At 46.9% G+C, this 17,134-nt stretch overlaps 1 protein-coding gene across 1 annotated transcript in view; it reads left to right on the forward strand.

Annotated features, from left to right (window-relative positions):
* The first annotated feature begins 3,148 nt into the window (after positions 1 to 3,148).
* LOC127480469 (uncharacterized) overlaps positions 3,149 to 17,134 on the forward strand; it is a 119,685-nt gene continuing 105,699 nt past the window's right edge. The window contains exons 1-2 of the mRNA XM_051808664.1: positions 3,149 to 3,526; positions 16,884 to 17,060. Of these exons, the coding sequence (XP_051664624.1) occupies positions 3,203 to 3,526; positions 16,884 to 17,060 (501 nt within the window). The 5' untranslated portion in view covers positions 3,149 to 3,202. The remainder of the gene's footprint in view (positions 3,527 to 16,883; positions 17,061 to 17,134) is intronic.

A 17,134-nucleotide genomic window follows, 5' to 3' on the forward strand; every position in this document is an offset into this window, starting at 1 on the left:
AACTGTGTAGGTAAAGTGCTGGCTACAGCTCCAAAGCAATAAAACTCCTCTTAATGTCTTCATCATCTGTTCCAACTCTCTCCAACAAAATGGTCCAGGATATTCAGGAGCCATCAGTCTGACTTACCTGAACCCTGCTGGCTCCAAGCTCTGCAGAACAACTGCCAATATCTCATGGTAGTTTTTGGAAAGAATAATTCTTGAATATTTTTTTTTCTTTGCTGCAGAAAATAGGAGAAAGTGATAAAGCTGCCCCTGACTTCAATATAAAGTTGTCATCCCTGCTGCCAGAGAGTCTCACCCTCCAAAATTTGCAATATGACAAAAAAAAAAAAGGGTAAGATTAAGTAGAAAGGAACTGGTTTGACACCTCCTTTGCTCCAGGCTGAGCCCCCCCAGCTCCCTCAGCTGCTCCTTTGATTGGAAATTGTGACCCACCATCAGAATTTCCCTGGCTCCTGCCACAGCTTTAACTCCACTGCTGTGTAAATTTATCCCACATCAGTGCCACTGATGTTCCTCCAGCACCCACTTACTTTAAAATCATATTATTTGTGTATTATTAAGCAACAGGGGTGGGATCCACCTGCCCACTGAAAAAAAAAACCTCTGTGTGTGATTTATCACCCATTGTCGCTGGAGGTGGGGAAGGTGGATGTGCTGGATACAAAAAGGGAAGAACAAAGCAGGTGGGAACAGGTGGTGGGAGCTTTTGATGACCACACAGAGAATATAACATCATTAAGAAGATAGATGCAGCTCTGCCTCTAATTTATTATCCAGGTTGTCTCTTCCAGGATCACGTTGTCTGCAGGGCAGAGGAAGGGGCTGTGTGATCTCACTCCAAGTGAGGAGGCAGGAGCTGCAAAGAGCTCTGAAAAAAAGGGGAATAAATCAATGGCTTTGGTACCTTTGGACTCTGAACTTTTCCAGGCAGGGCGTATTTACTGCTGAATCTCATCTTGTGCCTAATATTCACTTGGAATGCAATGAGTGAAATCAGCTGGTTAGAAATCCAAGCGATGTATTCCTGTGGGTTTTTTGCTTCTCTTTTGGGAATCCTCTCCTGTGTAAACAAGACACATAATAACCCTTCTCTACATTTCACACGTGTGAGCTGCTTTTCAGCCAGAAATGTCACAGTGCTGGTGCAATTATCCCTATTTTCCAGGACTAAAAAAGGAGCACAGAAGGGTCTGATCCACCAGCATTAGATGTGACAGCTAAATTTGGATGCCCGTGCACGGTGCAATTTTCAGCCCTCCTCTCAAACAAGGGGGAATCATCCAAACCTCCAACCCTTACAGGCAGTTTAGATGGGATATTAGGAAAAATTCCTTCGTGGAAAGGGTTGTAAAGCTTTGGAAGTGTTCAAAAAACCCGTGGATGTGGCACTTGAGGACATGGTTTAGTGGGGAACATGGTGAGGGTTGGACTTGATGCTCTTGGAGGTCTTTTCCAACCTTAATGATTCCATGATTCAACCATTTCCAAACAAACTCAGGAGATACAGTTGGATGCTCCTGCCTTGAAAAAAAACTAAACTTCATTTTAGCATCTGAAGGGGGTTTTGGGTTCCTCAGAATATCTGATCTTTATTTTGGGGAGATCCTGGCGCACATACTCAGAAATAAAACACTGAAAAGAGACACAGTTCCCAGAAAACTGGATTGCAAGCTATTTTTTGGGGGGTTGGAACAAGGGTTCAACCTGCAGAAGCCTTAGAAGGGTGTTTTAAGCAGTGATGTGTTATAAAAGGGGGTTTATCTGATGTAGGCACTGACTTAAGTCCATCAGCTCCTACTTGGCACAATCGTGGCACAAACAGACAGTTTAGATGCCAAGTGTGTTTTTAGGATACACAGCAGCAAATTAAAGGCCCTTAAATGCTGCTCCAGGCTGGGCTGGTGCCTTCCCTGCTCCTCAATGCCATTCCCAAGGCTGGGATGGGCTCAGCACCCTGGAATCCTCAGCTCCCAGCACGGAACCACCTCCCCTCTCGTGGGGACAGACCCGGCCAAGGGCTGGGCAGAAGGGCCTGAGTAGGGGAAAATCAGGCTTTGGGGAAGATACAGCGACCAAAACACCAATCCTGCACTGGGAAACCTGGGTTTTTACTCAAACAGACTGTTTTAAATCTGTTAAAAACACAGGAAACGTGTTTTTTAAAAACATGCCCAGAGGAAAACAAGAGACAGCAAGACCCATCAGAGCCCAAAAACTCCTCAGCAAGACAAAATCTCTCTGTGTTCCATCCAGCCCTGCAGGACCTGCCCATTTTCAGCTGACACTGCCATAGATTTAGCTCCATTTAATTTCTGAATTTACACAAAGACCCTGTAAGTGATTGTGATTTTTTTTTTTCCAGTGGAAAACCCGGGGTCTCGCTGTATCCAACCCTGGGAGTATTTTAATCTTTGGATCAATAAAATCCATTAAACAAATTGCTCTCCCCCCCCCTCTCCCCTCCTCCATGCATCCTATCCAAACTGAGGGGGGGGGTAGAATTATTTATTTATTTTGGAGCACGCTTCCACAGCTCTGATGATGGATTGAGCACTTTTCTGCTGGTGCAGGGAAAAAACAAACCAAAAAAAAATCACAGTTTCAAACTTTGAATGGAAACAAATGGCCTGTAAATGCAGTGCTTGGAAAAGGCAAAAACCACTCCACAAAAAAAAAAAAGAAAAAAAAGCCTGGAATGTTTATAGATTTTTAGGCTTCATGCTCTGTATGTGCAAATCAGAAGTAATGATTAAAAAGTGCTTTTCTCTTTGGAAAGGTTAAGTGTCTCCTCTCATACAAAGGAACTCTGTGTACCAGCACTCTCAAATCCTGGAGTGAGATCAAGTGCGTGGAGTCTTGATAGCAGAATATTTAGTGATAAAGGATGACTATCAGGGAGGATTGAAAATCTGGAGAGCAGGCAGATGTGCTGCAGCACTTGGAGCTGCACTGACAAAGCCTGACTTGGAAATACACCCAACAGAGAGCAGAAAAAAAGGGAAAAAAATAGTTGGAGAATGGTGTGTTTAGGTGAGGGTGGGGAAATGAAGGGATGAAAAGATTTCCCTCACTGGGAATTCCTGCTCGGTCCTGGGGACTAACCAACAGGCAAAATCTCTTGGAAGATCAGCTGGAAGGCAGGAGGGCTCTGCAGAGGGACCTGGACAGGTTGGAGAGTTGGGCTGATTCCAAGGGGATGAGGTTCAACCAGGCCAAGGGCCGGGTCCTGCCCTTTGGCCACAACAACCCCCGGCAGCTCCAGGCTGGGCCAGAGGGGCTGGAGAGCAGCCAGGCAGGAAGGGAGCTGGGAGTGGGGATGGACAGGGAGCTGAACAGGAGCCAGAGTGTGCCCAGGGGGACAAGAGGGCCAGTGGATCCTGGCCTGGCTCAGGAACAGGGTGGCCAACAGGTCCAAGGAAGTGATTCTGCCCCTGGACTCAGCACTGGTGAGGCCACCCCTGGAGTGCTGTGTCCAGTTCTGGGCCCTCAGCTCAGGAAGGACATGGAGGGGCTGGAGCAGGTCCAGAGGAGAGCAACGAGGCTGGGGAAGGGACTGGAGCACAAGTGCTGTGAGGAGAGGCTGAGGGAGCTGGGGCTGTTCAGCCTGGAGAAGAGGAGGCTCAGGGGAGACCTCCTCACTCTCTGCAACTCCCTGACAGGAGGGGGGAGCCAGGGGGGGTTGGTCTCTTTTCCCAGGGTCTTGAGCTGTGCCAGGGGAGGGTTAGGTTGGAGATTAGGAAGAATTTCTTTGCAGAGAGGGTGCTCAGCCATTGGAATGGGCTGCCCAGGGAAGGGGTGGATTCTCCATCCCTGGAGATTTTTAAGAAGAGACTGGATGTGGCATCAGTGCCATGGGCTGGGAACCACAGCGGGGTTGGATCAAGGGTTGGACTTAATGATCTCAGAGGTCCCTTCCAACCCAGCTGATTCTGTGATTCTATGATTTTAAAAGGGTTGTGGGTCTGGGACATAAAGGCACTGAAGGTGCAGAAAGATGCTGTGCACAAGTTTAGGGCTGAAGCAGAAAGAGATTTTCCTTCTGTGTCTCAGCCCATTTCCCACTCAGCAAACAACTCACTGGGCAGAGCTGCTCTGCTGAGAGAGATTTCCCTCCCTGCTCTGTTGGAGCTAGTGAGAGAGTTTTCTATATTAAGTCTCTAAATATGACATTAAGCAGAACGGGGAGGAGAGGAAAGGGGCTGGCAAGAGGCCATAATTAATTTTCTGACATTTGGAGAACTGTGACATTGGGTCTTATCTGTCTGTGATGGAATACTCCTCAGCCCTAAGGCAACTGGTAGTATTTAACCAAGCTTCTGATATCCAGACAAATAACAACTTATTATGTCTTTGACTCAACAGAAGGACCAAAAAAAAAAAGAAAAAAAGGAAAAAAGGAAAAAAAAACAGTTAAGGGCTTCAAATGAAAGCACTGAAGTATTGTTATGACTGAGCTTCTCAAGCAATGAAACCCCATTTCTGGCATTTATAAAAGCAGGATTAAAACACTGAGTTCTGCTCATTTACAGGCCAGAACTTTGTGTCTTCTGCTTCAGATAATAGTAGGGATGTGGAAGAGGAGATTCTCTGTTGGGAAGGGGAAGGTGATGGGAAGGAAGCACGAGGAATGTGAAGAGAGCCTGGGGCTGTGGCTCGATGGTGTTTGTGCTGGGAGGGGCATTTGTGTCCTTTGGCTGCATTTTTGGGGTCACCTGAAATGAAGGGAATGGCCAAGCAGGTCTGTCCAGAGACACTGTCCAGCATTCCCAGCAGAGATCTCACCCACAGCAGTGGAAGTGGCCATGGCACCTCATTTTCCTGCCTCCTGGTGAGAGGAGTGAGAGGATAATTCTCTCCTTGTCAGCCCTGTCCATCCAGCCCACGGGCTCTTGGAGAGCTGAGCTCCTCTGAAGGAGTTTAACACAAAGGCATCTTGCACCAGCAGTGATGGAAAACCACCCAGGATCTGTCTGGGTTCCTGCTGAACAGGAAAAAAATCAAGAAAAAGGCAAGTGCTAAGAGTTTGTGCAGTCAGAGAGTGAGTGGGACCAGCCACCAGTGGAACTTCAAGGGAATTTCTCTCCTCTGGCCACAGGAAAAGGAACTTAAAGGGAATTTCTCTCCTCTGGCCACAGGAAAGCTGCCAACACAGAGAGACAGGAGGAGGTTTGGTGGAGGATCCTCCCTCCTGCCTTCCTGAAAGTGCAAAAAGCAGCAAGTGGAGGAGCACAATGAACACAGGGAGACCATGCTTAGCAAGAGAATTGCAGCAGCTAATTGCCAAATAATAATAATAAAACATCTTGGAGTTTGCTAATGGAGGGGTTGAAATAGTGTAATTCTTAACAGATAGCAATTAATACAGGCTGGAGTAGCCAATAAATTAAGAGAGCTCATCTGTTCTGTTCTGGAAGCACATGATGACATATTATATGACAGCTCTGGCTTAGAAATCAGATATGTCTGGAATTCCTTTATTTTTTTGGGGACAGGCAGGCATTCTCTAGTGGGAGCTAAATGAAGTTAAAGCCCTTTTGTAAACAGTTTGCAATCCCTGTATTCATTAAAGTCAAAAGTAATTGTGTTGTTAATCAAGCCTTCATTTTAAAAGGATCAGAACTGGACCTGCCCTATAACCCTCTCTCTCCCCCCCCCCCTTTTCCAATAATCACAGATCAACCTTGTGTAAATTAAAGCCTAAATTTGGCTTTCTGTTTAATTTAGTTCTGTTCAGCCCTGGCCTTTCAGCCACAGTATCATTTGCAAAGTGTGGCCAAGAGATTTGGGGGTAAATTTTTTCCTGTTTTTCCTTTGGATCTAAATCTTCTCACAAAGTTCTGTTTGCATAAAATACATATATTTTCTTGCACCATCTGAAGCTGCCAGTGTATGAGCACATTCCACGCTCTGAAATAATTTTATTCCAAGCTGAAAAATCTTGAATAATCTCAGGGGGTGGGGAACGTTGGGTTTTCAAGGCCATTGTTTTAGGCACTCAAACACTTTTTGCTTCTTCCCTGTGAAGCAAAATGGACCAAAACAGGCTGTTATGAGTTACTTATTTCTGAAATTTGCATCTCAGGGTCCTCGACATCACAATGTGTTAGAACTGACATGATCTCACAGGGCACAGCACTTCAAAATATTTGATCAGGGGTCTTTTTTTCAGAGTGTAAAATTTCCTTTGTAAAAAGAGGAGAACTCAGAGGCAGAAATGGAGCCTGGGCACAGCTCTGAGGGAACCAGCAGCCCTGGAATGGTGAAGAGCAGAGCTGTGCCATCAGCCTGGGGTGTGTTCCCTGCCTGCAGACACACACATATGCCTTCCCCAGGATGCAGAATGAACAGGGAAAAAACCCAAGGAAACCTATGAATGAGCTTGGAACTGTCACTGCTCCATTTCTGAGCCGTGACTGCTCTAAAAAGGAGAGTTTCCAGAGCGTGGCTGTGGTTTGTCCCTGGCTGGGCACAGAAGGTTGGTGCTAAAAGTGCCCTCTGACACCTCCTCCCTGTGGGCACCACGAGGGCCAAGAAATGGCACATCCCTGGCTCTGGGAGGCAGAATTCCAGACTGCTCCTCTTTGGGTCTCGTTGGCTCAGATCTCTCCTTTATTTTTTGACAGTATTCCCATTTTAATCCAAGCAAAGGTGCAGCTGCAGCAGCAGCAGCCAGACCTTCCCTCTCCAAATCCCTATTTTCATCTATGTCTGAAATGTCTCATTTGAGCTGCTCCAAGTTCTGGCCTCAAACACACCTGTGTTTGACAAGAATCTAAATCTAATTTCTGCAGCCCTGGGCAGCATTAAGTTGTTGGGGGGGGGGGTTAATTTTAAACAAGTGCAGCGTGGGGAGAGATTTTCAGGGAGATATCCCTCTCCCTGAAAGGTTAGAGCAAGCTCAGTTGCTGCCACTCTCTGAAATGAAAGGTTAAATTTAGCCAAAAAAAGGGAAGTGGTGTCTTCCATCAGTGAGCATTCGATTGCAGTGACATAACAATGCCACAAGAGCAATTTAATTCTTGGCATATTTAGAGGTGGCATTAGGGAGTCTACCAAGGTAGCAATTTTCTAGATAATCAACTTAATGTCTTCATTCTAAGTGCATTTATATGTGTAAGTTAATTAGGGGAGTTAATTTTCACAAATGGCAGAAAAATCTGCATTTTTTTTTTCCAGGAAGCTTTGCCTCGTGCCAGTTCGGGATTCAAAGGGAGCTGAGAGACAGAACCTGAGGTTCCTGTCACAACAACCAGCCACTCAGGCTGGCACCTGCTGCCAAACCCAAGTCCTCCTGGGGGTAGAGGGACACAGGTTGTGTGGCTGGAGAGAGACCACAGCCCCTAAAACCCTGCAGGATCCTCAGCACGAAGTGTGGAGAGAAACTCGTGCTGGTGGAAAGAAGAAAATGGGACCAGGAGTTGAGTGATGGAATCCCAGGATGGATTGGGTTGGAAGGGATATTAAAGATCATTTATTTTCAATCCCACCTTCCACCAGATCAGGTTGCTCCAACCTGGCCTTGGACAGGGATGAGGAGTCCACAACCTCCCTGGCCAAGCTCTTCCAGTGCCTTCTCTCCATGTCATTCCAGAGCAATTCAAAGGGCCAAAGTTTTGCAGATCCCCAGGGAACCAGGATGAATATGGATCAAAACTGCTGGCAGCAAACATGGAATTGCAAAAGGGCATCTCAGGGGGTGGTGAAGCATCTCTCTTGCTCCCCACCACAACACCACCTCGCTGAGCTGGAGGGGAAAAGGCTGGAAAGGAACCCCGTGAATGATTGCACAATGGTCTCAAAAACCTTTCTGCTGAAATTCTGTAAGAGAGATAAAAGCAGACAGTGATAGCTGGCCTCAGTGAAGCAAAAGAGAATTTTACCACACGCTTTTAAAAAGCCTGGAATTTCAAATGGAGTCTGTAAAAAAGTTAAATTGCTCTGAATAGCCACGCTGCACGCCTGAATTTAGCAGGGCTATCTGAGTCCACAGCAAATGCTCATGTATTAAAATAATGACTGCTATCCACTTTTGAAAGCATTAATGCCTTGGGTTGAAAAAGAAAGCATTTGTGCTGATTGCCTTCACACATGTCCCTCTGAGGATGGCTCAGCATCACTCCCTCCCATCCTCCTTTCTGCTGGGCTTCTTCAAATTTTCCTCCACTTGTCCCCTTTGGCCCCATTTTCATATTAATTTTTGTCTTGCTGAGTAAAAGCCAACTCGGAGCAAAGACAGAAGGCATGTGACAACAGGGCCACTGGCACTTTAGATCTGACTATGAGAGCAAAATATGGATTTAAAAGCACAGCTTGAATATGAGCCACTTTCCACCACCGGTGTGGGGCCAAAAATCCCCTTCTTTGCTCCCCAAATCCACCCAGGATTCAGAGATGGAAAGGCTGAAAAAATTGAGGTGTTCAGCTGGAGAAGAGAAGGGTCTGGGGAGACCTTGGAGCCCCTTTCTGTGCCTAAAGGGACTCCAAGAGAGCTGGAGAGGGGCTTTGGACAAGGGCCTGGAGGGACAGGACAGGGGGGAATGGCTTCAAACTAAAACAGAATAGGTTTAGATTAGATATTAGATAAAAATTGTTCCCTGTGAGGCCCTGGCAGAGATTGCTTAGAAAATCTGTGGCTGTCCCATCCCTGGAAGTGTCCAAGGCCAGGTTGGATAAACTTGGAGCAACCTGGGCTAGTGGAAGGTGTCCCTGCCCATGGCAGGGGGTGGAGCAGGGTGAGCTCTGAGGTCCTTTCCACCCCAAACCACTCCATGATCCACCCAAACAGGCTGAAACAGGAGCAGGGAGGGAGGAGTTTGCTCTTGCAGCACCAGCTGAAGGATGCAAATGTGCAAACTCAGGGGAAGGGGAGAAAAATCTGTATTTCTGCCTGGTTTGTGTGAATGGGAACTGCTGGTCCCCACGTGGCAGCACAGACACGTTTGGTGTTGTGACATGGCTGATCTGCCATTATGGTTTGTGGAGGCAATAGTGGAGGGGAGGAACATATGGAAACTTTGATTTCCACATTTACACTCCTCCTGCCATCGGGGTTTTACATCCAACTATTACTTTTCAACACGAAATTTCATGATCTGCACATTTCTAACCCACCCCGTCAGTGCAGGGCCCGGGTGCCAAGCACAGCCATTAAATGAGTGATTGCTTCCCACAAAAAGGGCCACATTCCTGGTTCTTCTCAGGAGGAAAAGTTCTTGCTGGGTGCACAGGGGGGGTGAGGATTTAAAGGAAGGGAGCTTTGCTGGTGAGCAGATACAGGTGGCACAGGAGCATCACCAGCTCAGTGCAGCACATTTCATGTGGAGAAATGGTGGGAAAGGCTCTGCACCCAGAAAAAAAGTATTTCATTGGTAAAGGACGTGTCTGCAATGTGCTTGCTGCAAAATGGTAATAAAATGGTTTTAACTTGCTTGAGCCACCCAAACAGCACCTTGTGACAGCAGCCCACCCCTGTGACAGAAGGAAAGACAGGGATTTTAGATTTTGCTGCATTATGAGGCACAATTTCACGTGCTTTGGCAGATCTAAATAAAGAATTTGCTGTGTAATGACTCAGCTGCTGCCTGTGTGCAATAACAGCAGGATGGATTTGGGGAGGGAGAGTCTGGGCAGGGCAGCCAGGCCTGGATTTTAAAGAAGTTCTTGCACCTTAAGAGGAGAGGATGGGAGCTGGCACAGCTTTCCAAACCCTTCTACCTCCTTGGCTTTTCTAATGGGGTTTCCCATCAAGCAAAATGGAAACTATGACAGGGTGGGAAATAAAAGCAAGAGACTGAGAGCTGCTGCTTTCCACAGTGCTGTAAAACAGGAGGGTTGAAGTACAGGCTGTTTTAGATATGAAATAAACACTATTAAGGTATCTATTAACCTATGTGAGCCTTCAATTAGATCAGTAATGCTTTGAGGGAAGAACTGTTTCTGATGTATGCTTAGGCAGAATAATGAAAGATTGGCCCCCAGGTACTACAGCACTATCAATAATAAACATTATTACTAAATAATAGGAATGAAGACTTGGAGTTAATATTTAAAACGGGCATGAGACCAAGAGCATGCCCAAGCACATTTCATGCTTATTTTAATTGCCACAAGACAAATAGAATGAGGATGGATGTTCACTCAAAAGGGTGTGATTCTGTTTTGCTGAAGCATTCAGATTTTAGTGGGCTATTGTCAAGCCTATTTGGACTCAATTGTGGGCAGAATTGCAATGAGAGCTGTAGTTGCCTAGCAAAGGTCTAAGATTTCCATTTAAAATTAATGTGAACTGTTTCTCTGGATCTGACATATGGGCTTTGAGAACCCCTGCCAAGATGTCAAGAGCTAGACTGCTCCCCCTCCAACTCTGAAAAAAAAACTGCCAGAGGCAACTCTCTCCTGGTATTTTGGCATTTGGCTCAAATGCAAAACAAAGAGACACAGAAACCCTCCTGCAGTGGAGCTGCACAAGTCCAAGGGATCACAGATAATGGGGCTGCTTGGCTGGAACAGCAGCTCTGCTCCCTCCTGGGTCACACACTGAACCTGCTCGTGGGGTGTCTGCTCTGGGGAGGTGAGATTTTGTCCCACAGGAGAGAGAGATCTTTGATTGGAGCCAAAGGGCTGAGAGGGGTGAGAGGAAACCCCCTTGTGTGTAATGGAGAGAGAGATCCCAGCTACAACAGCTCCAGCTATGTCTGCTGCATCGAAGAAGAGAGACTCTGCTGCCCTGAAAGTGGAAAGGATCTTTCCTTCTTCCCTTCTGGACTTTCATTGGAGGGAAAAGAGATTGGATCCAATGTAAATATTGCTTTGCCATAGGAGAGATAGTTAGAATTCTGTATATAATGTATTATAACATTTATCTGTGTAATAATTGTAACATAATTCTCTTCCCCCCCCCATATTGAGTCCTGTGTTGTGTCTGGAAAAATCCCTCTCACACTGGGGTGAGTTGTGGGAGGGGGGCTCGGGCTTGGAAACGGGATTTTTAGGGGTCTCAAACCACCACAGGAGGCTTCTCCTCCTCTGCCCTGCAGGGCATCACCCCCAGTGCAGTGACACTCTGGGGACAGCTCCTTGTCCCTTCAGATCAGTGAGCTGCACACTCAGCCACACCAAAGGCCCTCTGACACTCCACAGGGGCATCCAGGAGAGAGCCAGCAGAGCTTTTGACTCCTCTGAAATTCAGATCACACTCATTGCCCGACCCTGGGAGCAGCAAAGGAAGGGGGAACAACTGCTGTGGTGGAGTGGCAGCTGCATGACCTGTGCTTAAAGCCCTGGCACCAAACTGGAGCCAAAAGGAGATTTGGGAAGTGCTCAGTTCTTACAGGAGCAGCAGCCATTAATACCTCGTGGGGCAGATGGAGGGAGGGAAATTATATTCCTGTTGAATCCTTTTCCAAGGCTTTTTATCATGGCTTTTTGGAGGCCCCAGGTCTCGCTCTGAACAAGGGGATGTTCTCCTGGACCAGCCAAGCTGGTCTGGTCCCCAGTCAGGTCCTGCTGGAGCTGCATCGCTGCTCCCATCATCATCCTCAGTCCTTCATCCTGCTCCACCCTCACTCCCTGGGCACAGCAAAGGCAGTTTTGAATCCTCCAACTCCTCATCTCCCGCATTCACCTCCCCCTCCACCAGATCAGCTCCTGATCCACACTTCCTTGGATACCCAACCTTGCTCAGCACTTGAAAAATTTCATTTCCCTTTACATAAATTCCCCTTCTATTCCACTAAAAAGAATACACAATTCTCTTTAGTTTGTTTTCTTCTTCTTTCTTTTTTCCCACTTCCCAAATTATACCCTTTCAGATGAGTGTGAAACTCTGTGCAGTGAAACACGGGGGTAAATAAGGGGGAAATCTGCCAAGGGTTCTACAGAATCCAACATTAAAGCAGCTCAGAAGGCAGTGTGGGGAAGGGGAACTGCAGAGGAGGAGGAAGAGGAGCAAATAAGGTGGCTAAGAGATAAACAATAGGTTCTAAAATGCAAGGGAAAAAAAAAGATAAAGATGCTAAAAATGGCTGCAGAAAGACAGAAATGAATCCTCAGTTTCCCACACCATCTTTAGGATGCTGAAGGAACTCACAGCTGAGAAAAGATTGTCTCTGGATGAAGAAACCTCCTGTAAGACACACAACAGGTTGTTCTGGGCTGCTTCCCCATCCCTGAGCATGACATTCCCACTGGATTTTTTGGGCAAAGCCTCAATCCTCATTCCTGGCTGGACAGGAACCCTGCTCAGCTGGTTTGGACAGGCAGTTTGGTGCAGCTGCAGCTATAAACTGAACCCCTGATGTAGACTCTAAACTATTTGGAACAAGAACTGTTTTCATTCTGTTGTCTGTGATTTCAGCTTGACCTGGCCCTGATGCTCAGAGGAACCTCCTGATGTTCAGAGGAACCTCCTCAGCACTGGGCAAGAGCAGGAAACCACGAGCAGAAACACATCTGGTGTCCACCCCTTGCTCCTTTTGAGATGCCAACACTGCCTTTTACAGTTGAATCCTCAGCAGGAGTGGGAGGAGAGAAAAGACTGAACCAACCCAAAAGATGAATCAGAAGAAGAAAATCCCAGTAAATGCTTCCCCTGTGCAGTTACAGCTTCCACACCAGCCCTGTTCCTTCCCTGGAACAGCTGCAGGGCAGAGCCTTTGTTAGCAGCAAGGTGCAGGCACAGGTCCTGGAGAAGGGAACTGTCAGAGAATCCCAGAATGGATTGGAAAGGACCTTAAAGACCATCTCTTCCCCCCCCTGCCATGGCCAGTGACCCCTCCCATGCACACACTATCCCAGGTTGCTCAGAGCTCCATCCAACCCAGCCTTCAGCGCTTCCAGGGATGGGGAGTCCACAACCACAGCAGAGTTTCCTCCCCTTTGTGAGGTAGGATAGCACCTACCACAGAGTTTCTCTGGCTCCATTTGGCCCCTGCAGGAGGAGAAGGTGCTGAGCCACCAGCTCCCACCTCCGTGTCAGCCACAGGCTTCCCAATCCCTCGCCTTTTGTTCCCTCCTCTCCCACTGGGAGCCGTGGCAGCCACGCTGCCGTGGAGAGGTGCCACACAAACGGGCTTCTAGTCAAGGCTTGGTGTCACTTCACTTGGATCTCAATTCCACTGTGGAGCTCTGGGACCAAACTCCCTGGCTCTCTCACAGGCACGTGCAGCCCAGGGACTCGAGGCACGACGTTCCCCACGGACACACACGGCACCAGGAAAACATCTCCCGGTGATGGAAACAGTCTGGGAGAAGAAACAAAACATGCAGACAACACACAAAGGCATTGGCTTTTTTTGTTTAATCTGACTTGGACCACGTTGAATTGGTTCATTGTTTGCAGAGGAATCTGAGCAGAATTAATGATTCGCAGGCAGGAAGAGGCACTGTTTGCAAATGCAGTGGCCAGACATTCTCCAAGATCTGTAATCTAATTTAGCTCGGAGAGTTAATGATTTTAATGATTTGTTGTGATCTCGAAACAACTGTTAGGAGATAAATCTACATCATTAAACCTATTATGGTGTTTTGCTTCATTTAGCAAATGGTGTTTTTTTGTTCTGAAGACGCCCACATTTTAAACAAGCAGAGAGGTCAGCTGCTGATGGTAAGGAACAATTTATTCCCAGCTCCCTTGGAGACTGAAATGAAAGGTGTCCTTGGGAAAAAAGAAAACAATTCTTCACAAATGTTATTGAGCATTTTACAAACAGCAAGCTTTGCTTGTGCTGTGCCTGGGACAAACCAGACCAGATTTCTGCAAAAAGCCACCAAGCTGATGGTTCAGGATCACTTGAGTTAAAATCCAGTTGCTTCTCAAGGAATCACAGGGGGCTGCCAAGCTCTGGGAGCAGAGCTTTAAGTCTAAGGCCATTGGCAATGGCAAGAGGAAGGTGGCAACATCAAGAAGCCTTTTAGCAGCTGTTCAGCTCTGTATGGAGGGTTCACTTCTGCTTCTGGAAAGACAGATCCAGGTCCCAAAGCACAGCAGGTGATGAACTGCCTGTCCTGCTGCAGGACATCTCCATGGGGCAAGTAAAGTGCCACAAACAGAGCCCACATCCCCCAGGTGCCATTCCAGCCCTGCAGCTCTTCTGTGCACCAACACCCACTTCATGGGATCACAGAATCGTGGAATCAAGGAGTGGTTTGGGCTAGAAGGGATGTTAAAGCTCATCTCATTCCAATCCCCTTGCCGTGGTTCCACCAGACCTGGTTGCTCCAAGCCCCATCCAGCCTGATTTTGAACACTTCCAGGGATGGGGAATCCACCTCTCCAGGAAGATTTAGAATCATAAAATCAGCTGGGTTGGAAGGGACCTTTGAGATCATCAAGTCCAACCCTTGATCCACTACCACTTCCTCTTCAGGAAGGAAAATACTATGCAAGACTGATACAAAGTTTAGCCAACAAAACTTGCATTTAATTCCCTAGAGACTGACTAATCCACCATCATTTTCCCACAAACATGGTGCACAACCTTATCCACACAATCAAACAGCAGCAAATAAGTGAACAAATTGACTTGCATCATCTCTTCCATTTTTCTCATCATCAGCAACAAAGTTCAGGATGAAACAAGGGCAAAGAAACGAAGCTCTGAGAGGTACTTTCAGCTGCCCAAGGAAGATGGAGAGAGTGTGTTCACCAAGCCCAGCCCCAGTGACATCCCACACACCGAGATGCTGTGGATGGATTCCCACCATGGTTTCATTGTCTTCCCCCAGCACCAGCTCCTTCCAGTATATTCCATTCCCAAGCTTTTTATGCTGACTGCAAAGAGGATGGAAGGAGGAGCAGAGGAGGGTGTTTGTTTCCTTACTTTTCATGTCAGTTATTTACACAGGAGAGAGCAAACAACCAAGCTCTTTTCCCTGCAAGCTGGAGAAGTCTATTACAATTGACAGCATTTGCCTAAGCTAAATATTTTATAAATTTCAAATATGACAGAAAGAAAAAACAATTCTGTAAACAGCAATAACTGTTTTCTTGCCCAGCTCCTTTTTAATCCCTGGGCAGGGAGGAATATTTCAGTTCTTCAGATGTCACTCAGCAATCACTACCATGACTCCACACTTTTCAGTCTGCCTGGCACTGAACAAACACCAGAGATGAGGAGGGAGAGGAATGTGTTTGTTTGTAGGGGAAGTGAAGCACCCACTGGGGTCTGAGCTCCGTCCTTGGAGCCTTCATAATCCCCCCTCACTGCATGGACAGCACAGAGCTGCCACTTCAATAACCCAAAGTAAATAAAAAACCAAAGAAAATATCTTTCACTTTTGTTTGTTTTGGTGAAAGCTCCTTTCTTCAGCCCTCAATAGAGGGAATAGATTTTATTACCCACTGTGACATCTCCAAATGTAGCAGTTGAACTTAAGTGGAAAAAAAAGTCACATCCTGCCCTTCTGCATTGCTTTCATCCCCTGAGATTCCTGATTCTTATCAAAGGGAGAAGGCAGGAGGGTCTGGAGCTGTGCAGACACACACACTGTGCTCTAAACACACTTTGGGAGAGCTCTGCAGTGCTGGAGGCAGTTCCCACCTGGATGGCAGCTCCTGGCTGACACCGTCTCAGGTAAGCCAAGCTCTGCACTGGCTCGAAATCGGTCCTTAATTTTTACTCCTTAGTTACTCAGTAGCTCAAATCAAGACATTCACATCTCTGATTACCAAACCATCACCTGGAATTTTTTGCTTTCCTTTACTTTTCATTTTTACAGCAGCAGCAACAACAGTGATCCAAAGGAAGTGCAGCACTCCCACCCCTCCATGCACCTCCTGCAGATACCAGCAGAGCACCATCTCTCACAGGGTCCAGCCCCAGTTCCATGCTGGTGTACCCAGAGCACAGACTGGTCTGCAGCTCCAGACACCTTTGCTTTCTGTATTTTAAGAGGAAAAAAAGTCCACAAAACCTTGGATATTTGTATTCTGTATTGGAGAGTGAGTAAACAAATAACCCTTCCAAAGAAATGGAACTTTTTGAACTTAGGTGGGAAAAACAGTGATATAAAATAGTTATGCTGGATGAGATTGTTAAATGCACTCAGTGTAAATATTTCTTCTAAGTTTTCCATGTGCTAGGGACTGCCTGTCAATGAGAACATCCTTTGCTGAGAGTACATTACCAGCCCTTGAGCCATCTGCCAGGATCTCCAGGATCAAAACAGGCAAAAATAGTTATATTCGGGGATTTGCTCTAATTTGAAGGTTAGATGAAGGTTTGAAGGCATTGTGTCATGTTCAACCTGTCCAGCTTTTCCTCAGCACTGTCATCAGACTTTACTCTTGGTGAGCTTTTAGGCACAGAAAACATCTGGTATCAAACTCTAAATCAACACTAGTGCAGTTGAAAATGTGGTGGCTTCGTGCTGACAATCCCAGCTGAAGATGTGGGCCTTTATTTCATGGGATACTCCCATGATTTTCCATTTTCCTGCCTGCAACAAGACCCCCTGTCCATCACTTTGGCCACTATTCCTGTGCCAACTGCTGCAGCTGTGCCTGGCTGGGCTGTGATATTTGGAAACCACCCTCCAGGTAGAACAAATGTTGGTTTATTCACCGGCTGGAAATTTGTTAAATAAATCATAGATTCCTCGTGGCTCAGAGGAAATTAGCAATAAGCTGTGCCTGCAAGGTTGGACATATTGTACTTCAAAATAAGCAGGAGGCCTCTTTGAAATTCAAAAGAGATATATTGGGAGATGGGGAAAGGCACACCTGTGAATCATTTTTCCCCAACACCCCAAAGGTTGTTGCAGGAGTCTCAGCAGAGCCCTGTCCCTGTGCTGAGAGCATCTTTTAGATTGGCTTCAATGCCTCCTCTACCTGGATCAGAGCTCAGGAGCTTTTCCTGGATATTGAGGGGCTGGAGCAGGTCCAGAGGAGAGCAACAAGGCTGGGGAAGGGACTGGAGCACAAGTGCTGTGAGGAGAGGCTGAGGGAGCTGGGGCTGTTCAGCCTGGAGAAGAGGAGGCTCAGGGGAGACCTCCTCACTCTCTGCAACTCCCTGACAGGAGGGGGGAGCCAGGGGGGGGTTGGTCTCTTTTCCCAGGTAACTCTTAGCAAGACAAGAGGGCTGGGTCTTGAGCTGTGCCAGGGGAGGGTTAGGTTGGAGATTAGGAAGAA

Source organism: Manacus candei, unplaced genomic scaffold (genome assembly GCF_025592945.1).
Source record: "Manacus candei isolate 608988 ecotype Guabito, Panama unplaced genomic scaffold, ASM2559294v1 h1tg000073l, whole genome shotgun sequence".
In the NCBI taxonomy this organism is placed as follows: domain Eukaryota; kingdom Metazoa; phylum Chordata; class Aves; order Passeriformes; family Pipridae; genus Manacus; species Manacus candei.